The 26,214-nt window shown below is 49.2% G+C and overlaps 1 protein-coding gene and 1 pseudogene across 10 annotated transcripts in view; one reads left to right on the forward strand and one right to left on the reverse strand.

Annotated features, from left to right (window-relative positions):
* Positions 1-26,214, reverse strand: part of GSN (gelsolin) — a 64,423-nt gene that overhangs the window by 36,090 nt on the left and 2,119 nt on the right. For 5 of the 10 annotated variants that reach the window (XM_005580908.5, XM_015436768.4, XM_005580907.5 and 2 more), the window contains exon 2: positions 15,085-15,175. The exons of 1 other annotated variant lie outside the window; for it this stretch is intronic. Coding sequence is in view for 1 of the 9 variants with exons in the window: in XM_065530129.2 (XP_065386201.1) it covers positions 10,493-10,534 (42 nt within the window). In the remaining 8 variants the exon portion in view is untranslated. Of the gene's footprint in view, positions 1-10,492; positions 10,574-15,084; positions 15,176-26,214 lie in introns of those variants that run through there. 4 more of the 10 variants (XM_065530129.2, XM_065530132.2, XM_065530133.2 and 1 more) reach the window with 1 other exon arrangement.
* Positions 14,616-15,088, forward strand: LOC135967375 (putative uncharacterized protein GSN-AS1; annotated as a pseudogene).

Genomic DNA, 26,214 nt, shown 5'->3' on the forward strand with positions numbered 1-26,214 from the left:
TTGGTGATTAATAGAGGGGCTGCTGTGGCTTGACCTTGGCCCCAGAGGCCACTGACCATCAGCCCAAGGACCACGTTAATGATCATGAAGGGCCTGCAGCTTTGCCCACTATATAGCACTGGAGCCCAGGCCCTTGGCACGGGAGGGCTGGTGAACAGACCCCACCCTTGCCCTCTGGGAGCCCTCACTACAGACCCTGGAGCCCTTGCTACAGGGCACTGATGAGTGGAGACCATGATGGGAGCAACATTGTCTTACTCTGCTTCCAGCCTGGAAGAAGATGTATGAGTTCAAGGGAATGGGGGAATTCGGGTACAAAAGAAGGGCCCCTAGGTGGAAAGGAAGAGGCCCCAGTGCTAGGGCTAGCTCTGCCACTGACTTCCTGGGTGACTTTGGGCAAGTCACTGTACCTTTCTGGGCTTCAGTGTCTTCGTATGCAAAATACAGGGTAGGGCCTGATGCTCTGACTCTAAGCCTCTTTCCTAGTCCCAGCACTCCCAGATACTGGTTGTACAACCAAATCCAGGACCTACAAGTCTCTGAGCTTCAGGGTTCCCATCTGTAAAATGGGCACATTGGACCAGGTCACCTCTACAGGCCCTTCTGGATCAGACAGTCCACGGCCCCTGACTTGAGGAAGGAGGCACTGCAGTCACTGACAGCAGCATGCCACCTCACCTCTGGGCCCAGCCTGGGAAACTGAGACTCAGGGAGGTTCAAGTCACTCAACTAGAAAGAAGTGTTGCCGAGATTCAAACACAAGTCTGACTGGTTTCAGAGCCCAGGCTCTGTGTGCGGAGATCAAGCAGGAGCTCCTAGCACCACCTGGCCCGGGCAGGGAGCAGCAGCGCCCTTTCCAGGTGACAGGCTACATCAATCAAGCCCGAGTCAAACCTGGCAGCCAGGAGTCTCCGGGGCAGCCGTCCCCACGACATTTCCCAGGCCAGGGCAGGAGATGATACCGGGAAAGCCCTCTAGCCATTCACACACCTGATGTGAGTGCCCAGGCCAAAGGCCTGGAAGATCCCCAGGCTGTGGCCACTTAGTGCGGGACTGGTTGTGGCACCTGCACTCTGGGCCACATGGCACTCAGGTCTGGCATGGTTCCTTTGATTTGGAGGCAGTCCTTCTGCTACCACCTCAGTACATGAGCACGTCCTGGTCTCTGCGCTTCTCCGCACCTCGGAGATCTCCTTGACCTCTGATCTCAGCTGTTCCCGGGTCCACCTCCAGGCACGCAGTAGGCAGATTATCTGTGTCTGCCACAGGATGGGGACTGTACTGCCCATGTCCCCCTGGGGTCTCTCCCCTGTAGTTGACCCAGGACCTCCACAACACAACCAGCTCTGGGCCCTCCTTCCCTCTGTAACCTTGTGGGACTCCCAGGACAGCTACCAGAGACCAGAGGAGGTGGCCTCCCCCGCCCCTTCCACAGTGTACAAAAAGGCCTTGGCTGGGCCTGGAAGACACCACCCTGTTCTTTTCTCTTTACTCCAAACACTGTTGTTCTTGATTTTCCAGGCAGCCAGGCACTCATGGAAAGCCCTCTCTTGGAGTCTATTTGCTTTTTGGCTCACTGCTGTTCTCTTGGTCCTCCCGGGAGCACCCGCCCTTCCGGCCAGGGATTTTGCTAACTGGGACAATGGTCAGTAAACAAGAGAAGCCAGTTATGAAACCCAGTGAAACTGGACAGGGCCTGGACAAGTTCTGGCAAGCTCTGTGGACAGGTTTTCGAACCTGGACTCAGCTCCTGCAATCAAGACCTCAGTTTCCTCATCTATAAAAGGGGGAGAATGGTACCTACAGCACGGAGCAGTGAGGAAGCCCAGGATGTGACGCACAGGAGCTCCCCAGAAGTAAGCACTCTTCTTTCTGAGCAGCCTGGTTTCTGTACAGAGGCCTGCCTTCAGTATGTGATGGTGCGGGAGAAAGGTTACAGATTTCACAGTAAGACGCTAGAGTTCAGGTCTGGGCTGTGTAAGGTGGAGCAAGTTACCTTCCCTCTCTGAGCCTCAGGTCACTCATCTGTAAACAGGGACAGTGATGCCCAGTTGCAGGACTTTTGGGGAAACAGGAGTGAGACTGCTGGAGTATGTTGTTCAGAGCAGGACTTATTAGCAGCAGTCAGTGGTCATTAGTCTGTCTTCTCTTTTGTAGATGATCACACCAAGAACAAGAGGGTGACTTTTCAGGGTCACAAAGCCAAACAAGTGCCTGGCAGAGTAGATCTAGAACTCAGCTCTCTCAAAAACCAGGCCAGAACTGAGGCCTGGGTCTCCATGACACAGCGGTGCTCCCCGTCGGGGCTGGCTGGGCTGCTGCTTTGGCCAAATCCATCCTGGGAGTGGACAGCTGCTGGGGAGGTGGCCAGCGGGGCTTGGCTGAAGCCAACTCCAGGAGACCAACTGTCTCAGGGACCAGAGCCATGGCCCTTTCCCAGCTTCCAGAGCCAACCCCACCTAGTGCTGGGACCGGGCTGGACAAAGACCCCATGCCCTGGAAGCATCCAGATTTGGCCATGGGTTTGAGCTCTGGGCCCTTCTTGCTAGGACCCACTTCAGCAGTCTGTCTCCTCTGCTCTCGGGGAGGAAATGGCCCTGAGAGGCGTGGTGGCTTAGTAGCCAGGGCTGCAAATAACTATGTCCTAGCCCCTTCAGCACCCCACCACCCACCCCTGGGGAGCCCAGGCACAAACGCAAATCTGCAGCAAGACAGGGAGGCCTGGCTGCAGATGCTGGGACCATGGAACCAGCAGAAGACTTTGGAGAGACACAGGCTCTGCAGAGCTGCAGGGGAAGGCAGGGTCTACAATGCCCAGCTGGAGTCAGAATGAGCAGGAGAAGCCACAGGAGGCAGCTTCCTGCTCTGCAGGGGAAGGACTTTCCAAGAGGGAGAAAAACAGAGAGCAACCTTCTGTGCGTGACTGTGGAAAGAGCTCCCACCAGAAATGCCTGCGTTTAAGTCCCCGGTCTATCACTTATTAGCAGTGTGGCTTTGAGCAAGTCGCTCTGGCTCTCTGAGCCTCAGTTTCCTCATCTATAAAACAGGGATTATAATACCTTTTTCTGAGGGTAGTTGTGTGAATTTAATAAGGTAAAGAACATTTGGGACTTAGCACACCGCTTGGTGCAGAGTAAGTACATATAAAGGAGGCTGCTTTTATTGTTAAAGGAGAGACTTGGATAAGTGTCTATCTCTCTGAGCCTCAGTTTCCTTATGTGTAAGATAGGGTTAAAAATGCCTTACTTCTTTTTTTTTTTTTTTTTTTTAAGATGGGGTCTCACTCTGTTGCCCAGGCTGGAGTACAGGGGCGTGATCTCGGCTCGTTGCAACCTCCACCTCCCAGGTTCAAGTGATTTCCGGCTAATTTTTGTATTTTTAGTAGAGGCAAGGTTTTACCATGTTGGCCAGGCTGGTCTCAAATTCCTAACCTCAAGTGATCTGCCTGCCTTGGACTCCCAAAGTGCTAGGATTACAGGTGTGAACCACCGCACCCAGCCTATTAAATGGCAAACTTTATGTTGTGTGTATGTCAACACAGTTTAAAAACAAACAAACAAACAAAAAAGGAAAGACAAATGCTGGTTTCCTTCCCCTTTTCCAGATAGATAATGAGCTGCCCAGTGGTGATATGGTTGAGAGGACGCAGGTGGCAAGAAAATCAGCCCATGTCTAAGAACCCTTCAGGCCCTGGGACTCAAGGATGCTAAAAGACACACGGCGAAAAGCAAACAAGTTTGTGCATCTGGCCAGGGTACCCGCCTGCCTGCCTAGGGATCAGATTCATCCTTCACTGGGATCTACCAGGAATGCTGGAAGCTTCCCCAGGCCAACCACCTTCCTGATGGGGACAATGAATGATGCAGGACACCAGATGATGGCACCACATCCCTCCTCCTGCTGGCTCCAAACAAAGCCCTTCTCTCTCCCCAAGCCTCCCATATCAACTACAGCCAAGATTTCCTCCTTGCTGGGCTCTGGCAAGATGTGTGAGCCCATTGTCTGGATGTGGAAAATCGGGGTCAAAGTGCCTTTCTTGAAGGCTAGTTGAAAGGATTAAATGAGACCATAAATGTGAGGGATCCGAGGACCATGCCCTGCAAAGGCACCCTGCAGGGAGAACTCCCTGAGAAAGACAAAAGGGGGCAGGTGCAGCAAAGAGGGAAAAGACAACGGGCTCCAGGAGTGCCTGCAGAGTCTCTGTGGGCCGGAGATACCAAAAATGACCAACAGGGTGAGGACGAGTGACCTTCCAACCTAAGGAATCTGAGGCAATGTACAGGGATGAATCTGGACAGAGCCCAAATCCCTACCACCAGGGAACTTGTGCCAGTGGCACCTTCTGTGGCATTGCAATTTCCTCCTCTGTAAAATAGGGTGAAGATTCCAACCTGGTGGGGTGTCTAGTAGGACTGAAGGAGCCCCTGGCACTGTGCTTGGCACACAGCAGGTATTCAGTAAGCATAACTAGTCCAAAGATGACCCCCAGCATGTGTCCAGACCCTATACACACATATAGCTTACTGGCCCCTATACCTGCCCTACACCTACCTCATACCCACCCCTCTACCTCTGTGTCTTTGCATCCAAAGCAAGGGAGACAGGGAGGGTTCCAAACAAGGCTGGTACCAGGGATGGCGATGCATCTCAGGAGAGGGCCTCAAGCCAACAACTACTGAGCCAGCCTTGTTACCCAATCCCCTCCATGAGACTCCTTATGACACCCCCTCCCCTCCTCTCTGACTTCGCCTGTTCTGCCCCACCCAAGAGAACAAGGGCTCTTGGCTGAGCATGGTGGCTCATGCCTGTAATCCCAGAACTTTGGGAGGCCAAGGCAGGAGGATGGCTTATACCCAGTAGTTTGAGAACAGCCTGGGAAACAGAGTGAGACCCTGTCTCTACAAAAAAATTAAAAATTAGCCAGGCATGATGGCATACACCAGCAGTCCTAGCTATTGGGGAGGCTGAGGTGGGAGGATCACTTGAACCTGGGAGGTCGAGACTACAATAAGTTATGATTGCACCACTGCACTCCAGCCTGGGTGACAGAGCAAGACTCCATCTCAAAAAAAAAAAAAAAAAAACTCCAGTGGGGAGATATATCAGAGAATAGCTGTTCCTCCCTATCCACGGGGGATCAGTTGGTTCCAGGACCTCCCTCAGATACCAAAATCTGCAGATGCTGTACACCAATATATAAAATGGCATAGGATTTTATATATTGGTATATTTTATATACAGTATTTGCACACAACCTACATATATCCTCCCATGTATTATACTTTAATCTCTCTAGATTGCTTATAAAACCTAATACAATGTAATTGGTATTTACATAGTTGTTATACTGTAGTTGTTACATAAAAATATAAATGTAAATTTCTATGTAACAATAAACTATGTAAATAGTTGTTACACTGTACTGTTTGTAAAATTTGTATTATTTTTACTGTTGTTTATTATTTTTCACTTTTCTAAAAAAAATATTTCTGATCTGTGGTTGGTTGAATCCACGAATGAGGATACAGAGGGCACAAGGTAGCAGATATGTGGAATGAACAAGTCTGGAGAGCTCGTGCCTGCAGTCCCAGCACTTTGGGAGGCTGAGGAGGGATCATTGCTTGAGCCCCAGAGTTCAAGATCAACCTGGGCAACACAGTGAGACCCTGTCTCTCTATATATTAAAAATAACAAAGATACAAATTTCAAAATAAAAAAGAGCACTAACGTGCAACACAAGGACTATAGGGAATAAGTTGTACTGTATTTTGGGATTCATGCTAAATGAGCAGATTTTATTAGGTCAGTGCAAAAATAATTGTGGTTTTTGTCATTGAAAGTAATGGCAAAAATCGCAATTACTTCTATGCCAACAGAGATGGGTATGTTCATTTGTTTCACTATAGTAACCTTTTTACTATGTATATGTATTCCATAACATCATGTTATATACCTTAAGTATATACAATAACTTGTATTTTTTTAAAAAGAGAAACTCCAAATAGCATGATTAGAGATTCTTCACAATTTATCTAAAACTTTTGACTACAATAGAACCATCAGAGATACAAAGATATTTTTATGGCTACTCATCCTTTTAACTCTAATAGGTTTTATTTAAAGTACTTTCCCCTCCTTTAACCCAAACAGAGGTACAGTACTGGAATGCTTTTCTTCCTTCCCCAGCTTACAGGATAATCATAGCCAGCTGGAAGATTTAAACAAGATCCAGCACCTAGAATACAGTCCCTGGCATGAAGTTGGGCTCCCATGTGGGTGCTGCCTTCTGTGCCCGGGTGTGCTTTAGGCCTCACCTCCGTCCAGGCACCTGCCCAGTCACCAGCACTGTCCTCCAAGTCCCTGTCCATGTGGGAGCTTCTGGAACCCTCTGGGATACCCTTGGAGGCAGGACCCAACCACAGTCGTCCCACCAAGACCAGAGCAGAGACCAAGCTCACCTCCTCCCCACTTTACACCCACTTCTCACCCCCACACTCCAGCCACTGTCCTGGTTTGGTGTCCCCATCTTTTCCCTGGGATCATGACATCAGCTCCCTCACTCCCTTAAACCCTCCCTGCACTGGGCCCATCACCCATACAGATTGCATCATCCCTTCCATGGACCTCAGTGCAGACAGAAAGAAGTCAGGACTCCTGAGTTGGGTCCTCTATGATCTGGGGCCCGCAAGCCCTTGCAGTCTCATTGCCCACTAACCCCCCGACAACATTCCCTGTGCCATCGCCTCTATACAACCTCATCTGCCTGCTCTGGGAGACCAAGGTCTAGCCTTGGCTCTGCCTCCCTGTGTGACCTTGGGTAAGTTCTTTGCCTCTCTGGGCCTGTCTCCTCATCGGGCTACTGGGGCTTTGTGTAAATGAGACAAGATGAGGTAGTGAGTGCCAGGTGCCAAGAAGCTCAAGAAACGTTAGCCTGCAATCCACGGCCTCCTGTCTAGCACATCCACCCCCTCCTAAGGCAGCTGTTAGCAATCTACTTCTTCAACTTTAACAGCAGCAACAGCAGCAGGTTCTCACTCTCTCTCCTAAGCTCTGGAATGCAGACGTGCTCACAGCCAGCACCAGCAGGCAGGGAGGGGAGCAGAGGGAAGACAGCTTAGAGGAAAATTACCCAGCTTTCGCCCCAGCCAACGCCAGTGGTCACAGCTATCTCAGAGAGGGAATCTGGGGGCCTGGCAACCCCTTCCTGAGCCGTGGGCTTGGCCCCAAGCCTTGATCCCTGTCTGAGCTGGTGGGATGGCAGGGGTTACTCTGGCCACCACTCCTCTGGGGCACTCCCACTTTTTGGCATCCAAAGAGACAGGGAGGAGGAGGGAGGAAAAAGAAAACCAGACAGGCCTTTGTGAAGAGGAGAAAGTTGGTTCCTGCCATTGCTTGCTGGGGCCCCAGGCACCAACATAATGGAGGATCCCCAGTGACAAAGGGTCTCACAGTGGCTGAGAGCCTGTCCAGTTGCCATAGCTCAAGTCTCAAACCCTGAGTACCATGTCTCTGCATCATAGAGTCTGTCATGCCCAGTGTCATATACCCTGTAACTGTGCCACCTACCAGGCCCTGCGTTCCTCTTGCTTTGTCCCGTGTGTCTCCCTTGTAGTGGCATCTCATGCCTCTTACACCCTGGGTCATGCTTCATGCACCATGTCATGTCTGTTTTGTGACAGACTGTACCATGCACTCAATGGATTCCCCCCGCCTCAGTCTCCCAAAGTGCTGGGATTATAGGTGTGAGCCACCTCGCCTGGCCTGCATTCTGTCTCTCTGAAGATCCAGACCTGTGTTCATTCCATCTCCCAGATCCCCTCTCTGAGATGCCTGTGAGTCCATCACACCAGGTCCTACCCCTTAGAAGTATGTGCCATAAACCTTGTCCTGGATCTATGAATTGTGTTGTCCCTTGCTTAATGATTCACATCAGGAAGGGGACAGGATGATATTTAGGGAGGACAGGCTCTGGGATGGACTCCCAGCCCTATCAACTATCATCTATGTGAGCCTGCAAAAGTGACTTCCCGTCTCAGTGCCTGTTTCTTCAGTTATAAAATGGAACTGATACTCACACCCGAGGATTAAAGTAGGTAATGCATGTAAGATGCTTAGTCTAGAAACTGGCACACAGTGAGTGCTTTAAAACGTTTGCTAGGCCTGTGCCAACTGTGCCTGGGCATCTGTGTTATGTCCTGTGCCCTGCGTACCAGCTTCCCACGTACCCAGCTCTTCGGGTGCATCAGACACTGTGCACATTAGTGAAATTCAACAACCCCCTACAGGGAGGGTAGGATTATTCCCTCTCATGCAGAGGAGTAATCGAAGGGCAATAATTTGCATGAGGCCACAGGGCCAGCTGGAATGAACACAGGTCTGGATCTTCGGAGAGACAGAAAGCAGGCCAGGCGAGGTGGCTCACGCCTAACATCCCAGCACTTTGGGAGGCTGAGGCGGGGGGAATCCATTGAGTTCAGGAGTTCAAGATCAGCCTGGGCATCACCACAAGTCCCCATCTACAAAAAATACAAAAATTAGCCAGGCGTGATGGCGTGTGCCTGTGGTCCCAGCTACTCAGGAGGCTGAGGTGGGAGGATCACTTGAGCCCAGGAAGTTGAGGCTGCAGTGAGCAGAGATCACGCCACTGCACTCCAGCCTAGCAATCCAGCCTAGGCGACGAAACAACAACAATAAAACAACAAAGAGACAGAAAGCGGATACGTGGTCAGCTATAGGGTGTGCGTAGAGACGGACGTAAGCAAGCATGAGGGATCCTTTTGGGGATGATGAAAATCTTCTCAACTGAATTGTGATGATGGCTGCATAACTCTATAAATTTACTAAACATTGTTGAATTGAGTGAATTATGTGTATGTAAATTATATGTAAATTTACTCCAATAAATCATGTAAATTATATTTCAATAAAGCTGTTTTTTCTTTAGGAAAAAAAAAAAAGCCCACGCGCTTCCAGTGCACTATTCTGCGAAAGCATTCTGCAAGAGAAGGGCGCTCCCTGCGGGTCAGTGAAGTTCAACCAGAGGCCAAGCTGCTCTGAGGCCCAGCTGGGAGCAGGTTTGAGCCCAGCGGTTCCCTAACACCTCTGTGGACCAGGTGTGCAGCAGGATCAACCCAGGGAGCTCAGGAAACAATAGATTCACAGGCCCCACCCCCAGCCTCTGAGTCTGTAGGTCTAGGGTGGGGCCTGGGAACCTGTGATTCTGAGGCTCAGCCAGGACTGGGCCCACATCTTCCTTTCACATTTGGGGAAACTGAGGTTAGCCAGGAGACGGGCCTGGTCAGACCTAGTTGATCAAATGGTGGGAGAGCCAGGGCTAGAATTAGAGCCCTTTCCTCTTCTCCTCTCTCCATTCCCTCCGCCTCCCTCCCACTCCTCCCCCGTCCTCAGCCTCCCAGTGACTCAGGGCTCTGAGTCACCCAGAGGCCCCACAGAGGAAACTTCTTAGGAAAAACAATTGCCAAACAAAGCTTTCCCTGATCTGGGGAACAGAATAGGCCCAGGGGGCCAAGAGAGGGAGGGGAGGGAGAACACAGGGTGGAGTCGGAGGCTCCAAGACTTGGAGACTTGGAGTCTCAGCCACTCCCTTGTGTGGGGCCCTAGATAGGGATGTCCCCACAATGTACGTCCCCACCTGCAAATAACACCTCCTATGCTAATAGATGCCCATTGTGATGAGGCCACATGATGAGTACTTTATAAGCATTGTCTTGTTGAATCCTCCCCAAAACCCATGGCTGGCATTGATTCCTTTTATAGATGGAGGAACAAAGGCTCAGAGAGGTTCAGCCCAGGGTTACACCATTAGGAACCCAGGGCTGTCTGACTCTGAAGTCCGAAGTCTGACTCTCACTTCTACACACCTTTAAAAAATACCTACCGCACACAGTGGCATGAAGATCAGCTCTCATCAGACAGGTAAGGAGAATGATGGCCACAGTGGCTGTTCAATCACAAACTGTCTCCTTTCTTTCTCTGTGTCAGGCCCTGCCTTGGGACTTCCTGACCCAGTGGGCACACAAACAGGAACACCAATAGTCATTCAAGTAGCTGTGGGCCCTGGGAGCACAAAGGAGGGAGCACCCACGCCCGAGGGAGCCACGGAGGAGGGGCATTGGGGCAGAGCCTTGGAGGACAAATGGAGTTTCCTCTTTGGGGAGGTAGGAACAACAGAAGCAAAGGCTCAGGGGTGTGGCCCGCACAGGGAAGCATAAACAGTTTAAGAGGCATGGCTGGGGTTGAGACAGTGGATACCTGGGGGAGAAGGGGTCTGACTGCTATGGAGTCCTGGCCTGATCCAAGGCACTGAGGATTTTTAAGCAGGGAGAGAATAGGATCGGAACTGGTTTCATCTCTGCAGAGGGCCTGGCTGGTGGTTGAACTAAGAGTCAGGAGTGGGACTTCCCCTTGGGTCTCCCTGGCATCCCTCCTCTGAGCTGGCTTCGGGGACCATCCCAGATCCCGTGCTACTCACCCACAGGTCAGAACTGCCCCCGAGGGCTTCTTCCTCGGCCATCACTAGGCTAGGGGGAGCTATGTGGGCCTCTCCTGACACAGGCCAACCTAATCATCTCAGCCTATAAATAGGACTCAGGATTAGTCTGGAAATAGCTGTGCCAAGCCAACTCCACAGGCATCACGGGCACGCACAGTTCCGGAAATGGTTCTTCTCCTCAACACAATTAAAACCCAACACTTCCTCAGGAAACTATTGTTCACACTCTGCTTTGCTTCCTTAAGCACGAAGTAGTCGGTTTTGGGGGAAGAACCTGCCTGCTTACTGCTGATTAGTGGGGGTATGCTTTGTGGAGAGGAGGCCCTTTTCCTGCTTCTCCTTCTCTGAGGACCTGAGGGAGCCACTATCACTCTCTGGGCCTCAGTTTCCCCAAATGTAAACTAGGGAGGTGGGACACGATGCCATTTTTAACTTACCAGGATTTCAAAAATTAGAATTGTAATAAACATGTGAGCAGGGAGAAAGGAACAGGTCCAGGGCCTGCCACGGAGGGGCTGAGTGGCCTCGAATGAGCCACTGTTCCTCTCTGGGCCCCAGATTACTCAGCTGTAAAATGAAGGTGCTGGGGGATGATGTCCAAGGTCAACAATTTTTTTTAATTTCATTTTTTTGTTTAGTACTTTTGAGAACCCAGCCAGCTGGCCAACCTATGCCAGCCTTGTGCTGAGTGCTGGGGATATAGGGACAAATAAAACCCAGTCCAGGCCTCTGTGTGCCCAGCCCTGTGCCGGATCCTAGAGTGTAACAGCATGTCCAGTCCCCTCAGTGTCCCACTAGAGGCTTTCTTTGGGGCTGCTGGGGACATCTTGTTTCTAGTTGAGAATTCAGATTTACGTCCAAAGACAAGAACTCCCTGAGGGGCAGATTACAACATGGACTGAGCTGTTACAATCGACAAGGACACAAAGCTAACACAGCCATCGTTATACACCAGCCATGTGCTAAGGACTTGATTTCCCCATTGTTTAATCATCACCAACTCTATTATCACCCCCATTTCACAGATGTGGAAACTGAGGCTGAGAGGAGTAAGGGACTTGTCCAAGGGCACAGAGCAAGTCAGGGCTACAGTGATGTTTCAGGCCCAGACCTGTCTGCCTCTGGAGTCCAGGGTTTAACACACCCCAGTGCTGCTGTGAAAGGGCTCTGGACAGCTCAGGCTGGCCGGCCAATGCGGGGATAACAGAACAGGGGCATGGAACAGAAAGGGGCATTGAGGATGTTGCTGTGTGTGTGCGGTGGGGGGAGTGACAAGGCTTCAGCAATGGTACTCATTCTCTCCAGCCAGCTCCCAGCGCTGCCGTCCTCTGATCCACCCTCCACTCTGCCTGCCATGGACTGATTGTTCTGAAATCCCATGGATCAAGTCACTCCTCAGCTGAAGACCTGTCCATGATTCCCTGGTACCCAGAGGATAGAAACCCAGTATTTAAAACCTCTCTGACCAGGTCTTCTGGTCAGCTCCCCACCTCAACCCTCACACTCCTGCTCACTAGCCCCCAGGCATAGTGGGCTCCTCCAGCGGCCAAGCCTTCGCCTATGGGGCCTTCCTGCCTGGAATGCCCAACTCCCCCTTCTCAGCCTTGTCTGACTCTCAAGTAGGAAAGGCACTCTTTGGCTCCCTGAGCCCTTTGGCACTTATCACAGAGCACTCTGGGCGTTAACTGCCACTGTCTCCGTCTTGGATTAGAGTGGATATCCAAGGGCCGGGTGGTGTCTGATTCACCTCCCTCTCCAGTGCAGCAGCTCAGCAAGGGCTGACCGGGTAAACTAAAAAATGCAAAGAGCCGAAAGAATTCTGGGAAAGTACACGTTTCCCAGGACTGCCCAGTGACAAGCCCCATACTGAGGCACAGCATCAGGACACCCTGCTGTGGAAGAACCAAAAATTGCACCCTCACGGCTTATCAGGATGGTCCTTGTGTCTGTCTCTTTCAAGGGTTCTGATAATGAAATCTGGGCAAGTCACCCTCCTGCTTTAAAACTTCCAATGGTTCCCAGAGGTCTAGCATAAAATCCAAACTCAAGAGCCCACATAACCTAGATGCTGCCTGGCCCCCAGGTCCTCCTCTTGCCATGCCCCCTCCCTGGCCAGCCTCCCTCGCTTCTTTCAGTTCTTCAAGGACTCCCCCACACTAAAGCCTTACCCAGACTGCCTCTCCGCCTGGGGGGCTCCTCCGTTCCCTGCTCACTCAGCCACCTCCCTCTCCCTCTTCAGGTCTCACTTTTTAGGGGAGGCTTCCCTGATCTGTCCAGATAAGACCTCACCACTCCCACCCAATCCCACACGCTCCCATAACCCGATCGTTTCCTTCACAGCAAGAATTAATCTTTGGTGTAAATAATGATCTACCGGAAGACCCATGAGGAATGGGAAGGTCTTGTTTTTTGCTGATTCTCAAACACCCAGCTCAGAGGCTAAATATCTCTCAAATGAATGAAGATATGAATGGATGAATGAATGAATGAATGAATGAACCTACATACATATATCAAGACAAGAAGGTGGGCAGAATCCTAGGGAACGCTGAGGCAGAAAAAACAGGGCCCTGGGCCGGGCATCGTGGCTCACACCTGTAATCCCAGCAGTTTGGGAGGCCAAGGTGGGCAAATCACTTGAGGTCAGGAGTTTGAGACCAGCCTGGCCAACGTCGTAAAACCCTGTCTCTACTAAAAACACAAACATTAGCCAGGTGTGGTGGCACAAGCCTGTAGTCACAGCTACACGAGAGGCTAAGGCAGGAGAATCATTTGTATCTGGGAGGAGGAGGTTGCAGTGAGCTGAGATCATGCCACAGCACTCCAGCCTGGGCACCACAGCAAGACTCCGTCTCAAAAAAAAAAAAAAAAAAAAAGAAAGAAAGAAAAAGAAAAACAGGGCCCTAACTAAAAAGAGAGGAGGGGCTCTAACTGAAAAAAACCCAGGGCCCTAACTAAAAAAGTCAGGAGGATAAACAGGGCCCTAACTAAAAAGACAGGAGGAAATAAACCAGACAGTGCAGCCTCCCAGAAGCAAAAGGAGGGAGTTTCTAGAACTGCACCAGAGACTGGTACATGGAATCCTGAGGAAAGCACTAGATTGGACATTGAGGAGGTCACTGGGGCCTTTGTGATTGAACCAAGGTTCCGTGGAGGTGGGCACAGGGCTGGTACATTGCAGGGGGCAGAGGAGTAAAGGGTAGTGAATAAGCAAAGCTCTCAGGTGATGGGTGCTCAGCTGGGCCTATGCCAGCCTGGCCCTGCAGGGTCTATGGAAGACAGGGCCCCTGTGTCACAGTTACCAAAAGCATCAACAGGGCATAACATTCTTTTTGTTGACAGATCACTTTGAGGTAACTTGGCTTTTGGAGTTGTCAGGGCTCAGTCTCAAAGGCAGGCGCATCAGAGCCAAGACTTGGCCCTCAATTCCTCCTATTAGGGCAGCACTAGGGCCACCTCTTTGTCACCAAAACCTTTGGGTAGCAGCTGATGGGGCGAGTCACCTTTCTGGGCCCAGCAGGCCTTTCGGGAATCACTGGCTTTTGGGGTACAACATCCTGGGGACCATCAAAAAGCCCTTTCACCTGAGCTTTGGGAAAGAGGAACCGCTCTGGCTGTGGGCGGCTCGTGTCACCATCTGGAAGCCAGCTGGGCCACAGCAGACGTGTAAGTCCTGTGTGCATTCATCCCCTTCTCCTTTTGGCAGAAAAGGGATGGTGTGGGCCGGAGAGGTGTTTTCCTGGGTTCTTGCACAATTGCTAATTAGAAATTCACTTTTGTTTGGGTGTTGGAAGCTGGGCGATTCCCCCTAGTAGCGATCCTTCCTGTCTCACTGGTCACAAAGCCCTTTGGCATCTACGAGCTCACTGGGTCCACAGAGCAGCTTTGTTAGGTGGGTAGGGGAGACCAAGGCACCCGTCTTACAGATGGAAAAACCGAGGCTGCAGCTGGGAGGTGAGCCAGTCTCCTGGCTTCCAGCCCAGGACTCTGCACTCCTCCCCCCACCTCCCCGCCTACTTCAGCAGGTCACCTGTGAATCTGATAGTCAGGTGGGCCCCACCCTGCCAGCTGGCCCCAGTGGGCATGACTCATCTGACTTCCCCATGACTCACACGCCTCGGGTGCTCCTCCTCTGGTCAACAAGTCTGGAGACTTGGCAAATGGACCCCCATTTTTCTCACCTCTCCAAAGTCTCTGGGAAGAATTCCTGCACCTCCTCTTTATGGGGACTCTACTCTTCTACAGAAGAGCCACCAAGGCCTTGAGAGGGAAAGCCACTCTCCTAAAGTCACACAGCAAGCAGGCAGCACAGCCAGGGTGAGAGCCAGGCATCCGGGCACTGAGCCCAGTCCCTGCCTCCTCCCCACAAGATCACTCTCGCCTGACCTCCCTCTCAAGGGCAGGAAAGGAGCAGAGACGCACTCTGAGCCTTATTGGGAAGACCTCAGGGACTCCCCTGAATCCACTGCGGCTACAGTGGCTGCTTCCACCACTGAAGTCCCCTCCAGGCTTCCCTGGGCAGCCAGGGCGGGGTTTAACAGGAGGACAGGTGTCTGCATTGCTCTACCTACCTAACAGGGCTGTGCAGGGTGAAGAGCGCTGCTCTGTGGGAAGGCACCCGGACCAAGGCCGAAGCACTGGACAAAGAGCTATGAGCACCACCTGTAAAAAACGGGCAAAAGAATGTCAGCCTCAGGGGGAGTTCAAGGTTATCTGGTCAAATCCCCATTTGATGTTTCAACTCCTTTCCTCCCCTCCACCAGGGGTCACACAATCAGTACTTGCACACATCCGGCAACAGGGCACTCACTACCTGCCAAGGCTGCAAGACCTGCTGCTGGAGGGTTTGGCTGGGTAAAAGAATTTTCCTAAGGACGCACTAAAATCTCTCTCTTCTTATGCCTTGTACCTGCTGGTACTAGCTCTGCCTCCTTCTGGGTCAGCCAGAACAGGTCTGTCCCCCTCTTTCCTGATGGCTCTTTGGAGATTTGAAGATAGTGATCCTGGGCCCCTCAAGTCTTCTACAAAGTGTGCACCCCCTTTCCTCCAGCTCTTCCTGAGACCAGGGTTTCTGGTTCGCTCACCCTGTTCCCTGATCTGCTCCAGATGAACTCTGTCCCTACTGACAGGACAAGACCCAGAATTAGACAATCAGACAAGCTCTACCCAGGGCAGGGCGAGCAGGACTCTCACCTCCTTCATTACAGATATCATGCTTCTATTAATTCAGCCTAAAATCCCATTCACATTTAAGGTAGTCCTATTGCATGGCTGAATTCAGTTTACAGTCAACCTAAGAGTTGTACTTTAGGACTCTGGAGTTATATAAACTGGGCCCTGACTTAACTGTGTAAGTTGAGCAAGCTACATCACTTCTCCGAGTCTCAGTCGCCTTCTCTGTTCAAGAGGGATAATATTAGAACCTACAATGAGATCAAACATGTTCAGGGTTTTGCACAAGGCATATGTTTACTCTAATTATTACCCTGATTATTAATAACTAAATTTCTAAGTCTTTTGCCTGCAAATTGTATCTTTCTCATCCTGCACATGTGCGGTTTGGGGACCCACCCTGTTGATTTGTCATATTCGCAGCTCTGTGCCTCAACATCACTCTATTACTGTTCTAATGCACTACAGCTGAGCAAGACTACATTATCAATGTCTGGTGACAGGACTTTCTCTCCCTCTAGGCTGTCAGCTCCTCAGAGGCAAGGATTCTGTCTGCTTCACCTCTGAAGCTTCAGCATGGCATGTGCCCAGCAAATGGCAGGGCCAGTGGACATATGCTAGATGAGTGGATGAAGGACCACCCCACATCAGCTCATCGTGGAGTATGCAGCTCAGTCCCCCCGCCTCTCAGGGACAACTTGGATCTTCACCCTTCCTCGCCACTAAGAATTCCAGTCAGCTACATTCAGAGGAAAGCTGAGCAAACTGGCTCCTGCCCACGCTGGAAAATTTCTCTGCCTAAACCAGCTTCCCCAAGCCGAGGGGAAGGTCCAAGATCCCGAAGGTGGCAGGGCCATGCAGGCTCCTGGGATTAAGACACAAACAAGCCCTGTTCTCAGGCCGACAGTAAATGATCCAGACAGTCTTGATGACTTGTGCATTGTGACTGACACGGGATACAGCCACGGAAGTGGAGTCACGGTACCCAAAACCAGAGACATCAGAGGCAGACACTTATCTGGGCTGCAGGACCTGGTGCCCACTTCTGTGGGCCTTTCTCAAAGACTATGGCAGAAACTTCCTGGTTCCAAGGGACGGGCCAAAGCAGAGTTGGGTTTTGTTGTTCCGGCAAATAACTAATGACCTCCCGCACTATGTCAACTCTGTGTGAGGATGAGCCTTTCGAATCCAGCTCCACTTCTTTCTACACACCCCAAATTGCACTCTCATCCTCAGATGCATATTGCAGTGCTGCATTTGTTCCCAAGTGCAACCTGCTCCTTCCCAACTGCACCTCATCTCAGCAAACAGCACTACCATCCACCATCCACCATCCACCCAGTGGACCAGTCCAGACGCCAGGCTCTCACCCTCCTCAACACACCACCTCACCCCTTTGCTCTGTCACTCTCCCCTCCAATGTATCACCATGTCTTGCTAGTTCAACCCCTGACTGCCTCCAGAGTGTCACCCCTTCTCTCCACCTCAACGCCAACATCTTGGTCCCTAACCCCATCACCTCTCGCCTGCATGACTGCAGAACCTTCCTAACTGATCCTCCTGCATCCTCTCCCTCCTACAATGCATCCTCCTCAGAGCAAGCCCAGACCATGCCACTCCTCTGCCCAGACTCTACCGTGGCTCCACTGTGGCCCCAGATAAAGTCCAAGATCCTTAACAAACCTCTCCACATTCTTCATGACCTGTCCCCTTCAACTCCTTCAGCCTCAGCCCTCACGGCTTCCTGTCTTCCACTATACCCCACCAGGCTCCAGCCAGATGCAACAGCACTCTGTTCCTGAGTCCTCCATGTAGTTTCCGCACAGACTTCCACACCCACTAGTCTTCCCAGTCACACTCTACAGTCTATTTGCAAGTCAGCCTCCCCAGTTGCTCCCGTGTATCCCAGAGCCTGGCCTAGGGCTGGGACCACCGCAGCTCAAGATTTACCAAAGTAAGAAACTATGACTCCCATGCGTGCACACGTGTGTAACATACGTGCACATGCACACACACATTCGTAGAGCCGGCTAAGAGTGCAGATGCTGCCATCTACGGGCAAGAAAAGCATTACACCCTTCCTAAGATTCAGACACACCCCAGGAGCCTCCAAGCTCTCAGACTCAGCAGGGTTTAGAATTAGCCTCAGCTAAGTCCAAGTTGGTCTGTTTTCCATTTTGGACCTTAAGGCTGCAGCAGTTTAAAAACAAAGTCGGCAAAACCACTGACTCTAGTCCACCGCCCACACACTCCAGATGGAGCCATAAAGAGAAGGGTTGCGTTCCAGCACTCACAATCCCAGCCCAGGGCTCTCACTACGTGCCTGTTTGCTGAATCATATCTTAGGGCATAGGAACAGAAGATGCCTTCCAATAGTCTCAGCTGTGGAAAGGCCAGCCTTTGGGGAGAGAGCTCGCCTGGTGAAAGTGTGCAAGCCACCACGGAACCCTGTCTGTCTACGTGGCTAAAAAGGAGCTTTCTGCTCTGGAGGTGGGATCGGGGGAGGCTGGAGCAGAGCATTTTTCTCTCCTAAAGGACTGCTCCCAGTTCATTGGAAGGGCCTTCAGACCTGATGGGAGTAACATGATATCTGTCCATTAATGCCATAAGGGTTCGAATGGCCACCCTTAATAACAATAGTTATCATTTTCTGTGCATCTTCCAAGTGTTAAACTCTGCAGGCATCATGTCTCATTGTCGCAATAACTCTACCAGGCAGCAATCTTTGTCCTCATTTTGCAAAGCTAGGACACAAGCTCAGAGAGGTGAAGTAATGTGCTCAGGGTCACACAGCTAAGATGTCTGGGCAGTTCCCACCAATGCAGGCTGCCTCCCCTACGTCTTAACCTCACTATATTTCAAAGCTGTAAGGCTAGGCCTCTTGCTCACTAGAAAAACAAACAAACAAACAAAAAACACGCAAATCTTCGGGTACTCTAGCTCATGGGCCAGCAAAGTTTTTCTGTAAAAGGCCAGACCGTAAATATTTTAGGCTTCATAGGCTACACACCCTCTCTGTTGCATATTTTTCCTTGTTTATTCGTTATTGTTGTTTTTTAACAGCACTTTAAAACTATAAAACCATTCTTAGCTTAGAGGCATACAAAAACAGACTGGGGCCTCCCCAGGGCTGTAGTTTGCATCCATAAATACAAAGAGAATAATGTTTATAATCACAAATACAAAAACTTCTGGTGAAAAGGTTGATCAAATGCTAGCTGTATTTCTCCCCTTCCAATGGCTTTCCACTGAGTCACTCTCTCTCCTAAAGAAGGACCCTACTTTGCTCCATATTTAAGCAGCAAAGTATTTCAGGGGCTGTTCAGATTCTAGAAACTCATAGCTGCAGATAAAATAGATAAGCCAGATATCGAAAACAAGACATTACAAGATCTGAGCTCCAGACTCAACTCTGTTACTGTGACTGGCTCTTTAGCCCTGAAACAAGGGACTTGCCTCTTAAGCCCCTTTTCTCGTAAGTATTGATTCTACATGAATAATAGATTGATTTCAAATCTTACAACTGAAAATGTGATCCCTGGACCAGCAACATCAGCATCACTAGAAATGCAGAGCCTCAGGCCCCACCCAGACTTGTGGAACCAGAATCTGCATTTTAACAAAAGCCCCAGGTGATCTTAGAATGTTCTAGAACATATTTTCTGTCCATCTGAAACACAGTCCACAAAATCTTTGTTAGCAATGAGGAGAGAAAGGGTCTACAGACATCTTTCATGATGTCATGGTATTAAGTCCCTGACCTAACGCACGGACCAGTGACTTCATAAAGCACTCCACTCTAGGACCAATTGACAGACCAAGATCTACCACCGGATCTTAAAGTAAAACCTTAGCCAGGCAGAAAGTAGACCTAGGGGAACAGGAGAAGGTGCTATTCCCCATATTATGGAGTGCGGGGGGGAATAGGTTAGAGAGAGAAATGACTTACCCAAGACCACACAGCCAAGACAAACTAAGTGGGCATGACCACCACCAGGTTTCTTAATCTTCCTTAGTCAGGCCTTAGGTTTCATGAGAACTGAAATCATTTCGGCTTGGTAGAGCAGCAATCAGAGGGCTTGCTGTTGGCTTTGGGAAATTCACTTGCTCTCTCAGGGCACAAGTATCTGTAGCCATGAAGTGAGCGGGTAGAGCCAGGCGATTCGTAAGGCCCTGCCATAAAAGTCAGGTTCTGGAAAGTTTTGAGATGAGGAGGCAGTCAGGAGGGGTGCCCTATGCCAAGGGTCACCACAGTCACACCAAAGTCTCTGGGGGATGGGACCTCAGAGCCAAGTCCTTCAGTCCTTTGTGAGGAGGCTGAGGAGGGACCTGGTGTGGGCCCTAGTCATGCATCCCCTTGGGGCCACCTCAGCTGGTCACCACAGGCTGGCATGCATGCTAAGGATGTAGCCCATTTTACAGATGAGGAAAATATGTCCTCAAGAGGGACTAGGGCTTCTTACCAAAGCAAAGAATTTTTCCCTTCAGCTGACAACAGTGCAAGGGTATCCTGTATTCAGAAAACCTAACATGTGAACACACAGATGCGTGCAAATGGTTGATCTGGGAATAATCAGGCTCTTTATAAATTGCACATTCTATTTTACCGACAGATTCGTTACAAAAAGGATTCATTCTGGGCTTTGATGGCGAGGCTCCCAGTGCAATGCCTCTCACACTTGAATCTGCACACGAATTCCATGGGGATCTTGTGAAAATCTGGATTTGGATTCGGTAGGCCCAAGGTGGATAGGGTTGCCAGATAAAACACGAGATGCCCAGTTAAATCTAAATGTCAGAAAGACATTAAGATGTCTTGGTATAATTATGCCCCAAACCCTCCTCGGTGTACTCATGCTTAACTGGCACGCTGTTTGTTATTTGCTAAATAAGGCAACCCTAAAGGTGGAGCCTGAAATCCCACATTTCTGAAAAGCTCAAAGATGAAGCCTTAGTACATTTAAAATGCAATTTAAATCTATGAAAACTATGTTTATGCAACTAAGAATTTTATGGTCTTTTTTAAAAGACCACTGAAAAGGGTAGGCAGGCATCTCTCACCTTCTAAAAGAGCATAGAAAGAATTCTGGCTGCCACTGGAACTGGGAACTTGCCTTCCAAAAGAAACAGGTACTGTGGTGGGAGGGGAGGTGGAAGGGGGATGAGTACAGGCCAGCCCACAAAAGCCCATTTTACCTCCATTCTAAACAACACAGTTCCGCTGGACGACCACTTCCTGAACTGAAGCTTAGGACTCCAAGAAATATGGCCGTTTCTTTTCTGAGTCCATGAAATGGGAAGGATCTGTCCCTACCTGCTTCCTTCCCAGGGCTCTTTGGAGTCAGATGAGATAATACAAATTCCCAGCATCCACATGATTGCACTGGCCAAGCATCGTGTTAGATACTTTGTAGAATTCTGTGAAGTGAGTATTGAAGCTCTAACCTTATAGTTGAGAAAAATGAAACTCAGTGAGGTGATGTCCTCAAGGTCTTATGGCAAGTGCAAAATATAAACCGGAAGGAGAACCAAGTTCTCTCCGCTTCTTTGGCCTGGCAACCTAACTTGTTAGGCTTTATTGCTGCTGAATTGTTCAAGTATATTTGCCAAATGAATGAATGAAATGTAACGTTTCAGGAAAATGGTCGCTGTACTCTATAACAAGACAGCTGAGCTTTTTATAACCAGCTTCAGATGCTCCTAAAGAATGCTGCCACTCTCACGGTTGGCTGGTAGGAATAAGGACTACTGTAACCCTTATGAGTAGAAATTTAGCATGACACAGATTCTTCACTTGGCCAAACTTTAGCCAGGCTTCTGAACCTTCTCCTCGGCCCACCTGTGCACTTCCTTGTAAAATCCAGTTTTAGCAAAAGAACCCTGCTAAGTCTGTTTAGCCAGAACCCCTCTTCCTTGATATCTGATCGGGCTCCTCATCCTCCACCATGCTCCCAGTGATGTGTGAATCACCCTGGTTTGTCTTCATCAATACTTTTGTTAGGTCGGTTTAGCAAGAATACCCCTTATTCCTGAGCTTCCTCTTAGTAATTTTCCATCCACTGACCCCCACCCTGCTCCGCAGCCAGCAATTCCCACGCGCCCCTGCTGTATTAGGAGTTGAGTCCAAACTCTCTCCCTCACTGTAGGACCCTGTTGCAGTGGTCCCTATACCCAAGGCGATGGTCCTGAATAAAGACTTCCTTACTGTGTTTTAACAAGTATCACTGAATTTTTTTTAACAAGAAAAAGCTATAAAATGTGTCATTTGGACTCAGGAACTCCATCTCTAGGGCTCTCTTCTAGGAAATAATAAAAGAAGAACACACACAAAAATTATGCACTAGGTTGTTCACTGCAGTATTGTTTATAAACTGCCTAAATGTTTCATAATTGAGGATCGTTAAGGGAACATGGTATATGCACACCAAAGATAGAATAATAGTAAGTGACGAAAACTCAGGTGGGCATTTATTTCCACTATAACAAAAAAAAGTAGGAGGCAAGTCCCTTGTTTCAGGGCTAAAGAGCCAGTGACAGTAACACGGTCCAGCCTACAGTCCAGATCTTTTAATGTCTTATCTTTGATATCTGACTTATCTGTCTATTTCATCCGCAGCTATGAGTTTCTAGAATCTGAACAGCCCTTGAAATACTTTGCTGCTTAATTGTGAAGCAAAGTAGGGTCCTCTAGGAGAGAGAGACTCAGTAGAGAGCCGTGGAAGGGGGAGAAATACAGCTAGCATGTGATAAACCTTTTCGCCAGAAGTTTTCATACTTGAGATTATAAACATTATTTTCTCTGTATCTATGGAAGCAAACTACAGCCCTGGGGAGCCCCAGTCTTGGTTCTTTGGGGTGATCTTGGGCCAATTCTGTCTCTCTGAGCCTTTTTGTTAATAAATAAAAAGCATTATTTCATTTTTTAATCCCCTGCACTATTGGAATAAAAGATTTAAATTAGAATAAACATTTATCTACTTAGGTATAGTATGCTTTTAAAACTTTTAAAAATTAAATTTAAAAAGAATCCTTAATAACATGAGAAAAATATTGATGATATAATGTTGAGAAAAAACAAAGTCAGAACAGAAAATTATAAATACATGATAACCACAACTGTGTGGGGGTAAAAAAGAAAATGCACTGAAAATATCAGGAAGGAAGGACACCCAGATGTTGGCAGTGGTTTTCTCTGGTTAGTTATGAACACTTCTTTTTTTATATATACTTTTTTATTTTCTAAATTTTCTATCACAAGTGTTATAGAAATAATAAGGTGGGGGGGGGGCGGTGAAGGTCCTTGGAGGTAGGGAGAAAAAAGTACATATGCCACCCACACCATCACCGCACACCCACAAAGTTAACTAGTATTTACTTAGTATCCACCAAAACCCAGCCCAGCCACAGCCTCTGTAATAGGAAAATTAAGGGCCAAGCCCCACCCTGAAGGCTCACATATGTCAAATATATATACTTTGCTTGGCAAATAAGTCTGGCCCCGATGATATTCTTATTGAGGTTGGAAAGTAACAGGACTGTTTGCTTAGCCAGCTCAGCAGAATAAAACGAATCCATTCCCACTGGTGTGACCCTTCTCTGGAGTTCCCTGTGAGGCTCCACGGCTTAAAGCCTTTCTGGATCACTCTTGGGAAGAGCCGATTTCAGGGATACTTTATAGCCCAGGAAGAAAACTGTTCTCATCCCTTAACCCAAGCACTGCATGCAAGAGGTGAAGAGGCACCCTGTGAGGCAGAGCAAGCAAGGGACGAGGGAGGAGCAGGAGGGCCTGGGAAGGAACTTGACAGGCCATGTGTGGCCCCTGGGGACCCCTGGGCAAGGATGCTCTCGTCTCCAGGCCTGAGTTTCCTCACTGGTAAAATGGGTTACATAATGACAACCCCAGGACTACTGTGAGACTCAAAGAAGAGAATGTGAGTCCTTTTACTGTTCTGAGCCTCAGTTTCCTCATCTGTAAAATGGAGTCAATATCTCTCCCTCGTAGATCTGTTAAAAGATTAAAAAAGACAGTGAAAGCAAAAGGTGAACATACATAGTAAGTGTGTTACATATGGTGGCCATTATTATTGTTGCTTGTAGAGCAGGGATGGGATACATAAACAGAATCCTAGACCTCGACTTTCTTATCTGCAAAATGGGGCAATCGATTCAGTCTGAAAACATTAAATTCAAGAACAGCAGCTGAATCACCAGCTGCACCACTGCAGGCTCACTTTGTGTCTCAGACATGCTGGACCCAAGTTCATGTGGGAAGCACAAAGCCCTCCAACTCAGAGGCCATCGGAGCTGGGAAGGCTGACATTATGCTGTCCACCCCACAGTGCAGAATGGACACTGGGGCCCAGAGAAAGGCATGCATTAGCCCAAGTCACCCAGCACTTTGTCACTGGCAAAGCCAGGACCCAAGTCCAGGCCTTCAGCTGCCCACCCCTGCCCACAACACCCACTGCTTTTCTCTGCCCTATTCTTAAATTGCTGATGTGGTCCCAGGCAGGGCAGAGGAGAGCAGGCATATGGCAGGGGAGGGAGACAGGGGAGGGGAAGCTGGCCAGCAGCAGGAACTGAGCCTGCCTGTGGTCTCCAGCTTCACAAACCACATCAGGCTGAAATATGACACACGCTCACTCAGTTGAAAGCGAGGAGATATTTTTACTTAACATCCCCCGGCTGCCTAAACACTGGTCTCTTTTTTTCCCTTCCTCCCAAAAATGCATAACCCCTGGGACGTGCTTTTCTCTGCTTCTGCTGGCATTTTCTCAGGGAATAACCAAGGAGCAGGAGGGTGCCCATGTTTCCTTGCTTTGCCAGATACATTTCCAGAACACGGGCTCGACTGATGAAAAGGGGGGACCAGTCCTGGCTGGGCTCTCACCTCACCACATGACCTTGCTGGGCAAGTCCTGTGTCCTCTTGGAGCCTTGATTCCCTGCAATGGAGGGGAGACTGACCTACATTCGAGGGTCCTGTAGATGGCACAGGAAAGTATGAGTTTACAAACAGCCCTGGGAGGCCCCTCCAGGCCTCTCTGCTGCAGGGCTGAGCTCTCCAAGCTCTGCATACCGACTCCCACCCTCATAACAGCATAACAAACTCCCTTACCAGTTCTCCTAAAGCCAGGACTAGAAAGAATTTTCAAGAGAATGTTTAGTGCCGTCATTAAGAGCTATGGCTCTGTCGTCAGACCTCTGGAATCCTTGCACCATCACCCAATAGCCACACAACCCAGGGCATGTTATTCAGCCTAAGACTCAGTTTCCTCACCTGTAAAAGAGCATACTAGTATCTACCTCAGAGGAATTGCAAGGAATCAATAAAGTAATAAATGTTCCAGTACTTGGTATATTTAAAAAATAGCTTTTTTTCCCCTCTTTTCTTTGTTTGTTTTGAGATAGTCTTGCTCTGTCACCCAGGCTGGAGTGCAGTGGCATGATTTCAGCTCACTGTAACCTCTGCCTCCAGGGTTTAAGCAATTCTCATACCTCAGCCTCCCAAATAGCTAGGATTACAGGCCCATCCCATCACGTCTGGCTAATTTTTGTAATTTTAGTAGAGATGAGGTTTCACCATGTTGCCCAGGCTGGTCTCAAACTCCTGGCTTAAGCCATCCACCCAAATCGGCCTTCCAAAGTATTGGAATTACAGGTGTGAGTTACAATGCCCAGTTAAAAGATAGTTTTTTATTATTATCATGCAAACCAACATCTCTCCATTCTACAGATGAGGAAACTGAGGCTCAGAGAGATAGGATTTGCCCAAGATCACCCGAAGAACCAAGACTGGGGGTCCATTTCCAAGTCAGTGCTTCTAACTTCTCTCACACCTGTGGTCTCTGATAAGCAAATATATACACTCAGAGACCACAGACATAGGATGTAAAAGTTTAATGAAAGAAAACCAGAGATCAATGTCTCAGCAAAGTACCATAGACCAAGCAGAAATCATCTCTATGACCCACATCACAAATGACCCAAACTATTCACATGGAGTAGGGGAAAGTGGCCCACTGTCACTGGATGGCTAAGAGTGAAGGCATCCAACCAACGTGTTTGGCAGAAGCGCACACACACCACTGTTAACAGTGGCGACCTCTGAGGAAAGAGGAGGGCTTGGGGGGATAAAAATTTATGTTTGAATCTTTAACAATATTTTTTGTTTGTTTTAAAACTCATGAAAAAGAAAAAAAATTACAATGCTGAACACCTTAGCAGCCTTCTCCAGTAGGTATAGCCTGTTGTCTGCTTTTAGATGAAATTTACAGCAGGTTCTGAGACCTTCAGCTGGGCTTCCAGAATCTGCTGCTCTGACCCATCCCAGTGGCCACGCTCTAGTTCAGACCTGCATTCTACTTCACTTGAATCATGCAACAGCCTCCTCAGGGCCTTCCTGCCTCCAGATCAGCCTGGTCCAATGCATCCCCCATATCGGCCATTCAGAATAATGAGTTTTTAAAAACCACTGCTCTGTCAAAACCCTTTCTCAGTTCTTCATTGCCTTCAGGATGAAGTCCAAAC

This window comes from Macaca fascicularis, chromosome 15 (assembly GCF_037993035.2).
Source record: "Macaca fascicularis isolate 582-1 chromosome 15, T2T-MFA8v1.1".
Taxonomy (NCBI): Eukaryota; Metazoa; Chordata; class Mammalia; order Primates; family Cercopithecidae; genus Macaca; species Macaca fascicularis.